This window comes from Amblyraja radiata, chromosome 32, assembly GCF_010909765.2.
Source record: "Amblyraja radiata isolate CabotCenter1 chromosome 32, sAmbRad1.1.pri, whole genome shotgun sequence".
In the NCBI taxonomy this organism is placed as follows: domain Eukaryota; kingdom Metazoa; phylum Chordata; class Chondrichthyes; order Rajiformes; family Rajidae; genus Amblyraja; species Amblyraja radiata.
This window is the reverse complement of record NC_045987.1, coordinates 21,077,956-21,093,995: the sequence shown is the minus strand read 5'-3', so window position 1 is coordinate 21,093,995 and position 16,040 is coordinate 21,077,956. Positions and strand designations below refer to the sequence as shown.

General features: G+C 40.9%; 1 protein-coding gene across 1 annotated transcript in view; it reads left to right on the top strand.

Annotated features, from left to right (window-relative positions):
- The window catches only part of psmb7 (proteasome 20S subunit beta 7), a 65,652-nt gene that overhangs the window by 47,723 nt on the left and 1,889 nt on the right, over positions 1–16,040 (top strand). The window contains exon 7 of the mRNA XM_033048752.1: positions 12,388–12,539. Coding sequence (XP_032904643.1) covers positions 12,388–12,539 — 152 coding nt within the window. The remainder of the gene's footprint in view (positions 1–12,387; positions 12,540–16,040) is intronic.

Here is a 16,040-nt window from a genome sequence, read left to right as displayed (position 1 = left end):
AATTTCCTGGTCATAAGCTGTGCTGATGTGCAAAGGTGCCTGATAGATGTTTAGGAATGGTCTTCCTAGATTCTTAACTCTATTTTTACATGTAGGTCCTTTCCGGTCTTTCTCTGTACCATATTTTTGGTGGTCAATAATGAATTTTGATGCGGAAACAAGGAAATGCGGGTGCTGGTTTACACGGAAGGGTGCAGAGTGCTGGAGTCACTCAGCTGGTCAGGCAGCATCTCTGGAGAACATAGAAACATAGAAATTAGGTGCAGGAGTAGGCCATTCGGCCCTTCGAGCCTGCACCGCCATTCAATATGATCATGGCTGATCATCCAACTCAGTATCCCGTACCTGCCTTCTCTCCATACCCTCTGATCCCCTTAGCCACAACATGGAGGTGATATTTCGAATCGAGACCCTTCTTCAGACTCTTGGACTTTCAGTTGTTGTGTTCACACTAGTGAGGAAAACTTTCACTCAAATATGTTCCGTTTAAGAATATTCTCTGATGCCTGCCATCAGAAGCTGAAAAGGGACTTCTTTACCTTTGGAAAATACTTGCACTTGGGCATCTTAAAGGATTTCTTTGTACTGCTTGTCCAGTCTCTGTCAACGAGGTTATCAAGGAGCAGGTCACTAAGTGTACACTAAGCGTACAAATTTTGTGCACGTTTCAATTGGGTGTGGTACTTATGGACTCCAATCGTTGGTATACAGACTGTTTACTATGATGAAAGCTACACTTTCCCATTTTGTTTAGAAGTCTGGACCTTACTGAAGATAGCAGTCACTCCCCACAAGCCCAGCCATTCTTAAATCCTCAGTGTAGCACTTGACTCATTTGGGCTTCCATATATAGGTAGACAAAAATGTGCGATCTGGGTAAAGGAAGACAATATGCTGGAGAAACTCAGCAGGTCAGGCATCGCCTTTGGAGAACATGGATTGTTGACGTTTCGGGTTGGGAAGAAGAGTCCCAACCTGAAACATCACCAATCCGTGTTCTCCAGAGATGCGGACTGACTCGCTGAGTTACTCCAGTATTTTGTGCCTTTGTAAACCATCATCTGCAGTTTCCTGTTATTACGTTATGATATCTGGGTAAACCGTTTCAGATAATTTATCCATGTCTAGGAAAGACGCAGTATATCAGGGTTTGCGCAGCTCAAAGGCGTCACACAAAGTGCAAGGAATAGCTTTAACCTGAAAGAAATATAAACAGAATTATCTTACAGTCCAGTGTCTTAGGAATAAGAGTTCAAAGATATGAACTTTTCATAGATAATAAGGTATTTTACCTGTCTTAAAATGAATGCACGTTGGGTGGCCACACTCAGTGTATTAGAAAGACAGGTTATCTGCAACAGAGAAGGAGCTTAAATAGCGTTGAATTCTGAGCCGGTCATGATTTAAAAATAGTTGCATTTTAAAGCCGTTAAACTAGTTGTTAATGTTGGGTTTCAAAGCTGCTCTGTGCCTGTGCAGTTTTTTCTGTGTGTGGTGGGGGATGTTTAAAAACTGCGTAGCAGACTCTGCTGGTGGCAGGTAGTGTGAACATGGTTCATTAAAACGTTTCTCCTCCATCCAAGGTTGTTGCTTGCTAATTTGAGATTGATTTATTGTCAATCAATTATTTTCTTGCATTTTATTTAACTTGTATTTATGTTCCCTTAATTTTCACCCTCATAAGGTTGCTTTGCTATTCGATCGCTGGGGCAGCACAACTATACTAATGTCTATCCAATACGTAGTCATGTGAGATCTTTGGGCGAACACCGTTGCTTTTTCCTCCCCATTCCCACCTGGGGTGCTACAGGATATAGCAGCCGATATTGGAACCGAGGGCAAAGCTGGTCACAGGCTTACTGATCCTCATGGCTCAATTCCACCCTGAGGGAGTGCATGAATTCACTAAGCCCTAGGGAGTGATACATTTGCTTTGCCTAACTAGCTGCAGATCGTTCAGTAACCTGGGCTCTTTTTCTCCTTTTGCTATTGAGTGGTGAGAAATAATGCTTCATGAGCACCCAACATTAGGGAAGAGATGTGCAAAACTGATAGCTTTACCCTCACTACAGTTCGAGATGGTCTTTTTAAAATGAGTGCTTTGAAAAACAGCACATTTCACCCTTTGAGGGTGGTGTTAAACCATGCTTTTGTTTGTCACAGTAGTGCAGGCTTTAAGGAGGATGGGGAATGAGGAATTTGAAAAATTGTGGCCTTTTTGGGTCTTTCATCTTAGCGTTTTTCATTGTGCATTTCTTTTAACAATATTCCCTTTTGTACTAATTGTCAGACTACCTTTGCGGAACTAAAGTAGCTATAGGGTACGCATACAGCAGCATATCACGGGTACAATTCCACAGCAAATGTCCTGCAGCCTCTGGTTTCGACTTGTAAATTGGCATTTGGAAAGTAATTAAACTAGCATAATTAAGCCTGCAATTGAAATACATAGGAAATAAAATCCGATACCTACTGCACTAAATCTACTTAGTTATAGTAATCAGTGAATGGATAAAATGTTGGCAAAGCGAAAGTGAAATTTTTCAAAAGAACAGGCATGTATTTTTCATTCCCTTATGTTGTCACGTAGTAGGGTCCCATGAGGAATTCAGCGCGGCAGATAGTAAGCAATATTTATAAACCCATGACAGGCAATAATGGCAACTTGAAATATTCTTTTGCATGAATCTTGAGTGCTACTCAAAACTGGAGCCATCTCTGGTTTGTGGTGGCAGCTGTTAAGCCCCGCAGATACATTTCTGGGCTTTGAACATTCTCCAGTTCAAGGAATCGAGGCCGGAGGCTCCCTGTGTTTCAGTGGGTTGCATGCACTCAGGCACTCTGCCTTTTGAAGATATGCCACCACCAATTCTGCTGGTGCCCAAGGCAAGGCAGTACCAGCAGGACCTTTTTTTTCCTCACACAGCCTCCAAGTTATAGTCTTCAGATGTAAGCTGCACATGTTTTGTCAATGCCAGCCGCTTGATTGTCTGGTCCCTTGCTGCTCCGCTGAAAGATAAGCTCTACCCAAGACCCTTCAGAGAGGAGTGGTGAGATAGATGGTGATGTGTGCGAGTGCCACTTCTGCAGCCTGATTTATGATATCGTATTTCATACTGATGCAAGCACTGGCCTCTAGAGGGACACTTATGGATTGCCGAAGATCTGAGCAGTTTCAGCTCTGATGGGCCCACAAGCTTCAGAACTGTGATGCCAAGCACCAAACAACGACTGTAGAATGATATTAATTTGTCATCTGGGCAGCTATGGATCTACCTTAAACAACTAAAGTGGGAAGGCATTTCGGCTCATGCGGAGCTCACAAAGCAGTGCTTTATGAACAAGAATGTGTATATTGTTGTGTGCTGGTGCTGCAGTTTATAAATGCTGATTTTCTGTTTTGCAAAGCAATTGAATGTGGGAAAGCTTAGGAACAAATAGGAACAAAACATTCCCACTGTACCCTGCCTAAATATCCAGAGCTCATATCTCTTAACATACACTGCTTTTTATTTTTTGTGAAGGAAATATTTATCTCTATAGTTTTGAATTGTGATTGGCAGAGTATTGATAATGCATTTTTGATTTGTGCCTTTTAACCTATCTTTTTGTCTTACTGTTGTAACATCCATTGTAATTCTCCATCACTCTATTTGCTTTGATTCTGGGTAACCCTGATGTGAAATAATTGACCCTTCCCGTCACTTAACATCAGTGGTTATTTCTGGAGTTAAACAAAGTGACCTGAAGAGGGTGGTTAATCACACCTCTTATGAGAACAGGAAGAAATGCATTTTGGTGTGGGATCTTTTGGAGGTAAAATGTAATTTTGTTTTTTAAAGTGCAGACCAATGATATTTGAGAGGTTTGATTCTGATCCACCCTTCCCCATCACATCCATTGTAAAAACTTTACATGTTTTGACCACAAAGCTAGGAGAATATTGATCACGATTCTAGCTGTTGATCGTGATTTATTTACTCTGCTGCAGCTGCATTTTTGACTTGCTGGGTAAATGAGATTAGTCTTACTGGGAAAGCTAACTACAGTCCAGTAATAGTAGTGAGTAGTGCTGGCTGTGTGTGGTCCACTGGAGATCCATGTTAGTCTATCTCAATGCAGAAGTTTGTCTGCATTGATTTGATCATTTAGCTTCTATCGTTTACCTGTGTGAGCGAATGTCAAATACTCAAATACTAATTTCTGGGTGGTTTTAATCTATCAATGGCATCAAAATATATTGCCTTTTCTACATCGTCGCTGGGTCTAAATTCTGGAGCACATTTCCAAATGTCCTGTGGGGTGCTTTCACTGGAAAGACAGCACTGGTTCAAGCAGATGGCCAACCACAATGTTTTCCAGGACAGTTGCAGTGGACAATAAGGCTGAGATGCCTTGCAACGACACCTGCCTCCTGGCCTACTCCTGCACACATTGGCCTACTCCTGCACCTATTGTCTATTGTCTATTGACAAAAAACAATCTTTAGGAAGTTACTTGAGCCTTCTCATTCATCTGATTATTTTAAAGGCCACGTATCTACAATTGCCAGCAGTCTACTTTCTGACTTTGATCAGCTACATGTGCATGAAGAGTAAGAATATGAGCAACAAAATTATCAAGCAAGAATTGTCTAAAATGAAGAAGGAAAGAAGCAAGCAAAACATGCATAGCTGTTCAAGCTTTATAAACATCCATCCCTTATGCAAAAGAATCGTGGACAAGTGTTCTTCCTAAACAAGGGTGATTATATGGTAGAAACAAGGAACTCCAGATGCTGCTTTACACAATAGGACACAAAGTGCTCGTGTAGCTCAGTGGGTCAGAAAGCAACACTGGAGAATGTTTATAGGTGACGTTTCGGGTCAGGACCCTTCTCCAGATATTATATGGTAGCCTGGAATTTGTCCCGTAAAAGCGAACTTTAAAATTTTCATATTGATCGAGGCCCTCTGGCCAAAAATGGAATTCCAGGCATACAAAATAAACCTAAGCATGAATTTAAATTTTGCTAATGCCTCTCTACCAAACGAAGGATATTCTTGTCTTGGGCAGCTGTGCATTAAAGATTTGATTTCTGAAGTGAGGGGGTAGTCAATGACTGAGCAAGATTTGTCTATTCTTGAGTTGACAAGAATGATTGAATTCATGGAGGTGTGCAGGATTCTGAAAAATATGTCATTTAAACGAAATGGAGATAAGGGATCATCGACTCTGGGAAAGGGGTAATTTAGAAATAATCTGAAAGGGTTTGTTTCTCCAGCAGTTGTAGATTTCCGGCATTGTCTACCATCATAGGCTGCAGTTCAGTGTATTTATATACACACACTGAACTTTTTTTCTCCTTTATTATATTGTTTGCAGAATACTATGATTACATATTGCTGCTGCAAGTAAGAATTTCATTGTTCTATCTGGGACATATGACAATAAAACACTCTTGACTCTCTTGACTGTAAGAGATTTTAAGATGGTTTTATACTAGCTTCATGCATAAGGCCCTGTAATTTCATGAATATATATACAAAATTATTAGAATCTTACATCTTAATTTGAAGAGAAATTTCCAATTTACACTCATTGTATATTTAAACTGCTAAATTTGAATAAATATCAATGTGATATCAAATGATGGTAACAAAAGTGGCACATAAATGCCTGGGGAAGGGGAGAGGGTGGTGATTTGTTTGGCCAAATATTATATTCACTAAGGAGGTTGAGTGTATTTTATAGGGATTTGTATACTTGCCAGTTATTGTAAAACCAGCTGGTCTTTTAATCTAAATGTCCAAAGTGGAAGCAGTTCAAATGTTTGCTCTTTAAATTCTAAATAACTTTCCTTATTTTTAGATAGATTGCAATGCCACCCCATTTAATAACTGTAATATTTGCACAATGCTGCTCCCGTTGCAATGGGAAGTTGTTTGAAGGCAGCTTGCAGATGGGTGAAGTTGGGTGCTGGAGGTGTCATCCAGGGAGAACCATAAATGAAACCATTGTGCGATAATGGCATGCATGCATATCTTTCATATTCTTGAGAGCAGACATAAAAATAAACTGTTTTGCTGTGAACTTGGAAACTTTATCCTCCGAAAGCGCGCACACTTTAATCAATCTCATTTAGACCACATCTGTCAGATGTGAAAACCGGGGAGTAATGACGGGCTGCATATGAATTCAGTGTTTGTTACTGACAGTGATGCGAACAGCCTGCCACAGGGCTCAGGTGTGGAAGTCCGCAGGCTAGTACCACCAGCTGACATTTTAAGTTTTAATGACTCCATGGGAAGGTGACCGCTTGCTGTGAGGTTTGCTTACCAGATCAAGACAGCCGGCAATGGAGATAAAGCAAGACTATTAGTGTCTCGGTGAATACCCTGACAAAGCATTTTTTAAAAAACAAGTCATGAGTCTCTGATTATTGTGTCATTATTTCCGTAGCTGTAGTCTCTAGTCCTGACTGCTCGGACAATTACACTGCAGTACCTGGTTGAAGCAAAGTGCCATCTCCCAAAAGACATGAATATGTTGTCTACTCCCACGGGGGTACTTACAGCCGATATTTTATTGAATTATGGCAAACAGAACTGGATTATGGAATACATTACTTTTGTTTATTTTTGAGTACAAGCAATTTTTGTCTCTTAAAAGATTTATAAAAGATGAGGATTAGCCCAGGTCATATTTCATACTGGCGTAAGCTGCCTACTTCACTTCCATGCGAAGTGATTGTTAATGGCGCATTAATCATTTTAAATTTCCATTGATATGATTGTAATCCCATCAGTTTTATTTGAAAGCGCTATGGCTAATGAATTCATTTAAACTGGACAGACCTATGTTGAAATGATCCTAGTGCTCCTGCAGTGGCAGGTGTTACATTTGCATTAAAAATAACATGGTCGATGTAAGAACAGTCAGGTCAATGGACAAATGACATTTTGCTTAAATTTGTAATCATTTCTGACTTTTTTTCCCACAGCCAAAAATAACAATGGCAAACAATTCAGTTTGACTTCGGTCACATGTTTTAGAAGTATTTCTAAATTTTAAATACAATGCTTCGATAAGATGTTTTTGCCTTCTACTTTTTCATGGGTCATTTATTATTAACTGGGACAAACCGTGTAAATTTCTGTAGTATAAAGTGCGCAGATTTCTGCAATGTAAAAAGTGATCATCACGGGAAGTACAAACTAAAAACAAAAGGCGTAAGCTGCTTTATGTTCATATATATTAATTACACTGTGACTAAAGAGTGCCACTGATTTAATAGTTTAAATGAAAAATAAACTATAATTCACAGTTCTTAAGAAAATGAAATATTGCTGATCACAAAGCAGATTATTGAGCCTGGCTCTTGAGAATAGTTTTTGTTAAATATGATGGAAAACAGCCACACATTAATGTGAGGGATGAAAAGCTATATAACAGTGTAGCCTCCAGTGGTTTGAATCTTCTGAAGCATGAAGATGCATTTGCTTTATAACTTGCAGGGGGGAAAAAAAATCACTTCTAAAATAAAAGTCACAAATTGGCATTACTGCATCTGGTATAAATAAGGATTATCTTCTCATAACCATATGGTTTAAAGTACTTAAAATCTTTACCATTCTCTCTGCTGTTCACAACACTGTTTTGCTAGCTTGAATCTGCAAAGAGTGGCGGTACAGATGAAGGAAAATCTCAGCATCAAATGCGTTCCCTTTACGGTTCTAAAGCAGGACTGTGTCCGAATATCATATTCTTCTTCCTGAAAAGCATGTTGAGTCTTTTAAGCATTTTGTGTCTTTTTCTGTGATATTCGTTGTGTGACAAGTAGCAGAGAGAGAGAAAAGCAATGTGCTTTGTTTGAGGTTTTCGTAACTTTGGTTTGACAGGGGTAGAGTTAACACCAGCCGGGGTTCATAAATAGATAGCTGGATCTGGTAATGGTGAAGCTCCTACTGAATGATGGCTGCTTTACCAAAGCCAAAAGAAAAGGAAATAAGATCTACTTGTGTAATAGAATAAGTGTATAAACAATAGAAATCATATTAAAAAGATATATTTCGATTTGGTTGCTACAGATCCTTGTGTGTTTGTATTTTAATTTTCAATTTACATTTTAAATATTTAAAATTCAAGAACATTTTATTTTTAGATATGTTTAAAACAACAGTTTTAAGTAATACTTAGCTTGGTGGTCTCCAGAAAAATGTCCCCCAGTTGGGCAATATTTTATGACCAACCATTTGGGGATTTGCAGGTGGCAGCAGAAATGTATTCTTTTTTTTCTTCTCAGAGTCAATGTTTTTAAAATTATGTTTTTTTTCTACAAGGATACTGTCTCTTAAATAGTGTGCAGTAAAATTCACAGCTCGGTGGGTTTGAAACTCCTGCTCTAAAATATCTGTTATATGTACATGGGAATTTATACCTTGCCAGCTTAGAATTTGTGACAACGTTGTTGTTTTTAAAGGACCAGACTCTGCTCTTGATGGGTTCCAGTTCTTGTTGGTGTGCAGTTCTTCAGATAATGAGCCTGGATGCAATATTCAACTGTCAGAAGCTCATTTGTATAATCTCAGATTGCATGACCAGATACACAAATTACATGCAGCTCAGTACCGCAGCAATGTATAAATCATTTTCTAGAATGACAATGCTCAGAATGCCTGCTAGTTCTAAATGCACCAGATTGTCAGTGTTATAAATATTTTATCAAACACTGTTGTTGATTAGCAGTACATGCTGAGATTTTTATTTATCTCACAGGGTGTTAATTCCTTTGGTACCTTCTAAAAATGGCTATTAGTGGTCAATTTAATGACTTTTGCTATTGCTCTGGCTTGCTGTGCACCGTGATGCAGCTGAGGTGACCGTTACATGACTGGTGTGGACCTTTTCACACTTCCCGCAAGTGCAGCTCATTTGTCATCTGGCAGTAAATCGAGCTGCACATAAGAGCCCAGGGACACATTCGGTGATGGTCTGATGGAAGTGAGCAGATAGTGCTGTAAAGGCTGCTTGTCACAGATGACTTGTGCTGTGGCACATCATTCCATTCAGGCTCCTTTAAGGTAAAGCGCTCGAGCTCCAGGAGATGCTGATTGCATCGACTATGTTATTGTATGCGATCGGGTATTTGCACCATGTTCTAAGCTACTCATTGCATATATACAGTACATAGCAAACACTCAGCAAAATTTTCTCGGAGAATGTTCATGTACTTTATGTCTGATACCTGTACTGAAAGATGCAGGAAGTTTGTAATTCTCCTGGATTCTTTGAAAGATATAGCATGGACACAGACCCTTTGGCCCACAGAGTCCACACTGACCATCGATCAGCTGTTCACACTTGTGTTCTATATCATCCCAATTTCACAATCACTCCCTACACACTTGGGGCAAATTCTAGAGGCCAAATAACCTACAAGCCAGCACTTCTTTGGGATGTGGAAGGAAACCCACGTGGTCACAGGGAGAACATGCAAACCCCACAAGGACAGTGCCTACGGTTGGGATTGAACCTGGGTCATTGGTGCTGTTTATCCAGCAGCTCTACCAGCTGCACCACTGTGTTGCACTGAGCTCTATCAGCTGCTCCATGGCCACACTGTACCTGTGCAAGGTATATTTCAAATGTATTTGTTACCATGGCATTTTAGCTAAAGGTGGTATGGCTGAGAGTTCCCATGTTCAAGTTGGACAAGATAAAAAAGATCTAAAATTGTCGCTGACGTGGCTGCGGAAGCTCATGGCTTTGAGTTCGGTAGTATTATATTTTCCCACATCCACAAATGGACAGCAGTCCGAATTTTGTGCAAAGATCGAGGTGTAATTTAGGCAGGAACATGTAAGATTAAAAATAGAGGAACATTGAAATTGTTGACAGTTTACGGTGCTGCTCACTGGTATCCCCTGAGGGATTGTCTATAAGTGCAAGAGAAATTTTGTATGATAACTTCTGACATAGATTCATATAGCACCTGCCTGCCACGCTTTGCCCTTCAGTCTAACTAGCCCACGCCAACCAAAATGTCCCATCTACACTAGTCCCACCTGCCCGTCTTTAGCCCCCATAGCCTTTCTTTCCTTCTGTCGTTGAAAATTAATTACTCAAGTTTGGAATAAACCTAAAAGTGGGAAATGGTCAGCATAAATGAGGGATTTTGTTCCTTCAGATTTTCACCTTTGTGGAAGCATTCCCACTGATCTCTTTCCCTCATTTTACATTGTTTTCTGTGCATGATTTCACAATAATTTTCTCTGTTTTAAACTGTATTCGTCAGTATGATTGGCTGCATATATTGTGATGTGGCTGCTCGACTATCTTTGGATAGGAGAAGGACTGAGCATATTAAAATAGGCTAGAGTACCCAAGGAGAGAAGTGAGAATGGTAGAGGTTAAAGGGTTGAGTGGACTAACTGAACTAGTCACAGGTGACAATCTGCAAATTTACATACATCATGGTATATCGAGGTTGACCTGGGTGATGGCCGGGGAGTGTTAGAGAAAGCTTCACAGTGGCAGCCGTAGAAGATTGCAGCACCAGTAGTGTTCGCACCATACAGCTTTCGATTTGGAAGAAGAAATAAGGGGTGTTGATTTATTGATCGTGATTGTTGTTTATAGCTCGCCTGATGGTAAATTCTCTTTCCTGCTGTTTAATTCCTTACTTCCCGATCCCTGCATTTGAATCTTTTATCAGAGTCTGCCGTGTATCCTAATCAATGTTCTTCATAATCACTAGTTTCTTTTTCTGAAGAATACAAGCCTGTGTCCTGACAGCTGGGGGTCACGGTGCCCCACATCTTTCCTCCTCTTCGTTTCTGGTGTTGGCCGCATGTGTCTGTGCGTACCAGCGGCTGCAAACCGCAACACCTGCCAAACAGCTTACTGTGGAGCTTCACAGAAATCAGTTTGTTCACTTTGAGTTGAGACTGTGAACTGGATGGTACATTTTTCATCTCTGGCCCTTGTCCAAACATCTGCTGATCGAACCCCACACCTGTATTAACCACCTGCCTGCCACGCTTTGCCCAGTACCTCTTCTCTTCCAGCTTTCTCCTCCCTCCTGCAATCGGTCTGGAGAAAGGTCCCAACCAGAAATGTCATCTATCAATGTTCTCCAGAGACGCTGCCTGACCCGCTGACCCTTTGTGTCGTTTATTTAAATGTATTTTTTCCTTTTGTTTCATACAAAGAAAAACCGTGACACAAAGAGATAAAAAAGCAAGTAAACCTGCAAAAAAATCGGAGGTTAAATAATTTAAATGACTTGTTTGCCCCAAAACAAATCTCTCAAAGATAAAAGCCTTGGTTAATCCTGTGGAATATGAATGTTTTTAATCAGAGCCGTGTTATAGAGAGGGAGTGGTGAGCATCTTAGATTTCTCTTCACATCTACATGACCACTGAGAGCATGTAAGAACTGCATCAACTTCTAAGTGGACTGAATGTAAATGGGCTGGCTCTTTCGTGCATTAACCTTCCTGGCTGTTTAACGGTGTAGAGTGATTGCTGTGTAGCTTTTAACTATTATTGTTCTTTTAGCTTCCGAAAATGAAACAAACCCAAGAATATATATATATTTTTTGAAAGGTGTACTGTGAAAAGACATCCAGCAGGACTATGTCAAAATTGGGAAGATATGTCCCTCCATAATCCTTCCTTTAACTTGTGGTTGCATGGCATATTGACACAAAAGGCACATTTACTGTAATTCTAAAGAATTACATCTTCAATGACAGTATCTACACAAATTGCAAATGACTTGCTACATATATGCTGCCATTTGATGATCTTAGTTAAAAAGAGGAGGGGGAGGGGGAGGGGGGTAAATCCACAGAAATTACCAGAAAAAAAAGTTCCACGTTTTCTTTAAAATGTCGATGAATTGCAGTTTGGAAACGGTGCGTGTAAACTTGATTCAATCATTTTCCCAGTAGAGGGGGCTATTGTTGTTTCATTGTAATGTCCCACAATACATGCAAGGTGAGCAATGCAGAAGATGCATGAAAATCTGGGCAGGAAAATGTCTCAAATTGGCCTTTGTATTGATTGAAAGATCCCGCATGGAAGTAGGCCATACGACCCCTCCGAGTCCACGCCGACCATTGATCACTTGTTCGCACTGGTTCTATGTTATCTCACTTTCGCGCTCACCCCCTACACACTCGGGGCAATTTACAGAGGCCAATTAACCTACAAGCCCACACGTCTTTGGGTTATGGGTGGAAGCACCCGGTGGAAACTCACATGCTTATTCCTTTGAAGAGCAATAACTACCGCTTCAGATTTATAATCCAATGCTTGTGCATGCACAATTTTTTATCTTTTAACCGTTTCCAAATTATTTCGACTGCTTAATGTGCTCCCTCTCCAAATCCTTTCCACCAGGAAGAGGATGCAAAGCAACTTGTCAAGGATGCGATTGCTGCGGGAATTTTCAACGACCTTGGTTCGGGGAGCAACATTGATTTGTGCGTGATAACGAAGAATAAACTGGACTATCTGAGACCACATGACATTGCCAATAAAAAGGGTGTACGGTAAGCATTTGTTTCTACACATTCAATTTTTCTCTGCAACATTTTCAGTGTTCACAATTTAGCTTAACCCAACTGAGTTTACCCATGTGGATGCAAAAAGTTGTTTCCCCCCATCTACTCTATCAAAGCTCTTAAAATTTAAACATCGCACTTGAATCTCCTCTTGGCCTTCTCCGAGAGGAATCTAGCCTCTCTCCTCTACGCACAGCCAGCACTAATCTGGTGAGTCTTCACAGCACCAGCTCCAAGAGGTTGCCAAATCTCACAGATTGTGGTGCTTGATATCTGCTACGATCATTCTTTCAGTTTATCAGAATTGGTCAGTCTTGAAAAATATATTTCAACCTGCAACGTTTCTCCACAAATGTTGCCTGATTTGTATTTTTCAAAATTTCAGATTTCCTGCACCTGCAGATTTGCTTGTCCAGTTTGAATTTGGGTTCCAGCATTGTTTTTTTCTTTACCAATTTGCCTATGTCTCGCCCATGTTCATTCAGCTTCAGACTCCAAATCCTCTGCAAATTAAAAAACCTTTGCCACCAACACTCAGAGGCACCATCATTCAAACCCCTCTTTATCCTCATCCTACCACTGACTTATTTTGACCTGCTTTACTACTTAAAACATAACAAATTCCCAAAAGTTTACTAATTCTAATTGCCGACCATGGACTAACTGTTTCTCTTCAGTGAGGCGGGCCTGAGTATATCCAGCATTCCCTTTTTTTCTTTGTTTTCCATGTCATACAATGCCACAGTTGCTGCAGGCTTTTGTAACAGCTTTATCAACTTGTCCCGCAATCCTTAAAGAACACCCATTTTCTTTTACGTACATTCATTATATCATAGCATACGAACAGCCCATGCTGTCTGCTGAACACGATATCAAGCTAAACTAATCTTCTCTGCCTGCACTTGATCCATATTTCTCCATCTGCTAAGGGCATCAAAGGTTACAGGGTGAAGGCAGGGGAATGGAGTTGAAAGGGAAAATAGATCAGCTGTGATCGAATGGCGGAATAGACTTAATGAACCGAATGGCCTAATTCCGCTCCTACGCCTTATGTTCTTATCCCCTGCATATCCATGTATACATCCAAAAGCCTTTTAAATGCCTCAATCATAACTGCCTCCACCACCACGCACCCACGCTCTCTTTGTGTGTAAAAAAAATTGCCCCTTGTGTCACCTGAAACTTTGCCCCATCTCACCTAATTTTTCCTTCCCAAATGCATCAGATTGTTGTACCAGAGGCTTTGTTCATTTCTGCACTGCGTTATTTTTGCATTCTGCTGCTAAAGAGGTTGCAGTGACAGGCACTTTGCCCACAGTAGAATGGTCACAGAGAGAGCATGAGGTCAATGATTGTTAGCAGGAAGAATGTTAGCAGATGCCAGTGCACCCTGCTCTTGGAACGTGGGATATTTAACCTCTACTTAAATAGCTAATATGCATGCAGGTACTTGATTTGGAACCATTAGTGAATGAGAGGAAGTTATGTTTCGTATGGCCTTTTTTTAAGTCTTTGGGCAAAATCTGGTTCAGATTTCAAAGGGATTGCACAGACAAGTTACTGCATAATACCTGTAATCACAATGACCTCCCACCTCATCCCACCGGAAAGGGGGAAAAGAAGGCCAATAGATTATTGTTTACTGATTCTTTAACTAACTTTGTGCCGGATGTCTTTTTCATAGCGTGGTGGGTGGGTGAGTGTCTGGCACATGCCGCCAGGGATTATGCTGATGGAGGTAGATATAATAGTGGCGTTAAGAGACATAGATAGGCACATGGATATGCAGGGAATAGTGGATCACATGCAGATAGATTAGCTTCTAGAAACATAGAAAATAGGTTCAGGAGGAGGCCATTCGGCCCTTCGAGCCAGCACCACCATTCATTGTGATCATGGTTGATCATCCCCAATCAATAACCCGTGCCTGCCTTCTTCCCATATCTCTTGATTCCACCAGCCCCTATCTGCCATGCATCTGCCCACACACTCAACCTGTCCAGGTCACCCTGCAACCTCCTAACATCCTCTTCACAGTTCACACTGCCACCCAGCTTTGTGTCATCTGAAAACTAGCTAGTGTTGCTTCTAATTCCCTCTTCTAAATCATTAATATATATGATAAACAGTTGCGGCCCCAACACCGAGCCTTGGGGCACTCCACTCGCCACTGCCTGCCATTCTGAAAAGGACCCGTTCACTCCTACTCTTTGCAACCTGTCTGCCAACCAATTTTCTATCCACGTCAACGCCCAACCCCCAATACCATGAGCTCTAATTTTAGTCACCAGTCTCCCATGTGGGGCCTTATCAAAGGCTTTCTGAAAGTTTAGATACACTACAACCACTGGCTCCCCTTCATCCATTTTGCTTATCACATCCTCAAAAAATTCTACAAGATTAGTCGAGCATGATTTTCCTTTCATAAATCCATGCTGATCCATTATTACCTCTTTAATGATTGACTCCAGCAGCTTTACTACCACCAGTCAGGCTAGCTGGTCTATAATTCCCCATTTTCTCTCTCGCTCCTTTCTTGAAAAGTGGGATAACATTAGCTATCCTCCAATCCACAGGAACTGATCCTGAATCTATTGAACATTGGAAAATGATCATCAGTGCGTCCACTATTTCTAGAGCCACCTCCCTGAGGAACCTGGGATGCAGACCATCAGGCCCAGGGGATTTATCACCCTTCAGTCCCATTGGCCTACCCAATACTATTTCTCGTCTAATGATAATTTCTTTCAGTTCCTCTACCCCCTTTGATCCTCTGTCCTCCAGTACTTCTGGGAGATTGTTTGTCTTCCTTAGTGAAGACAGATCCAAAGTACCTGTTCAACTTCTCTGCCATTTCCTTGTTCCCCATAATAATTTCACCCGTGTCAGCCTTCAAGGGACCCACATCTGATTTTACTACTCTTCTTCCCTTAACATATCTAAAGAATGTTGGCATCATATGTTGGCATCTTGTTCGGCATGGACATGCTGAGGTCCATGCACTATTCGATGCTCTTTGAGGAACTCCACAGAAAGTACTCGTTTTTTAATTCCATATTTTCCCAGCATTGGGAGAATGAACATTTTTCTCACTAATGCATTGAATAGAAATTATTGATCTGAATGTATTTCTTTCTGCTCCCAACAAAACATTCTGCAGTAAGCTTAAAATTTCACTGAACCCAGTTTATATACAGCTTCCCATTCATGGATATTTGGAGTCACAGAGAAACATACCCTTCAGCCCAGCTCATCCATGCCGACCAAGGTGCCCCATCAAAGCTAGTCTCATTTGCCTGCATATCATCTATATCCCTCTAAACCTCTCTTGTCCATGTACCTGTCCTAAGTGTTTAAGAAGGAACTGCAGATGCTGGAAAATCGAAGGTAGATAAAAGTGCTGGAGAAACTCAGCGGGTGCAGCAGCATCTATGGAGCGAAGGAAATAGGCAACGTTTCGGGCTGAAACCTTGAAGTCTGAAGAAGGGT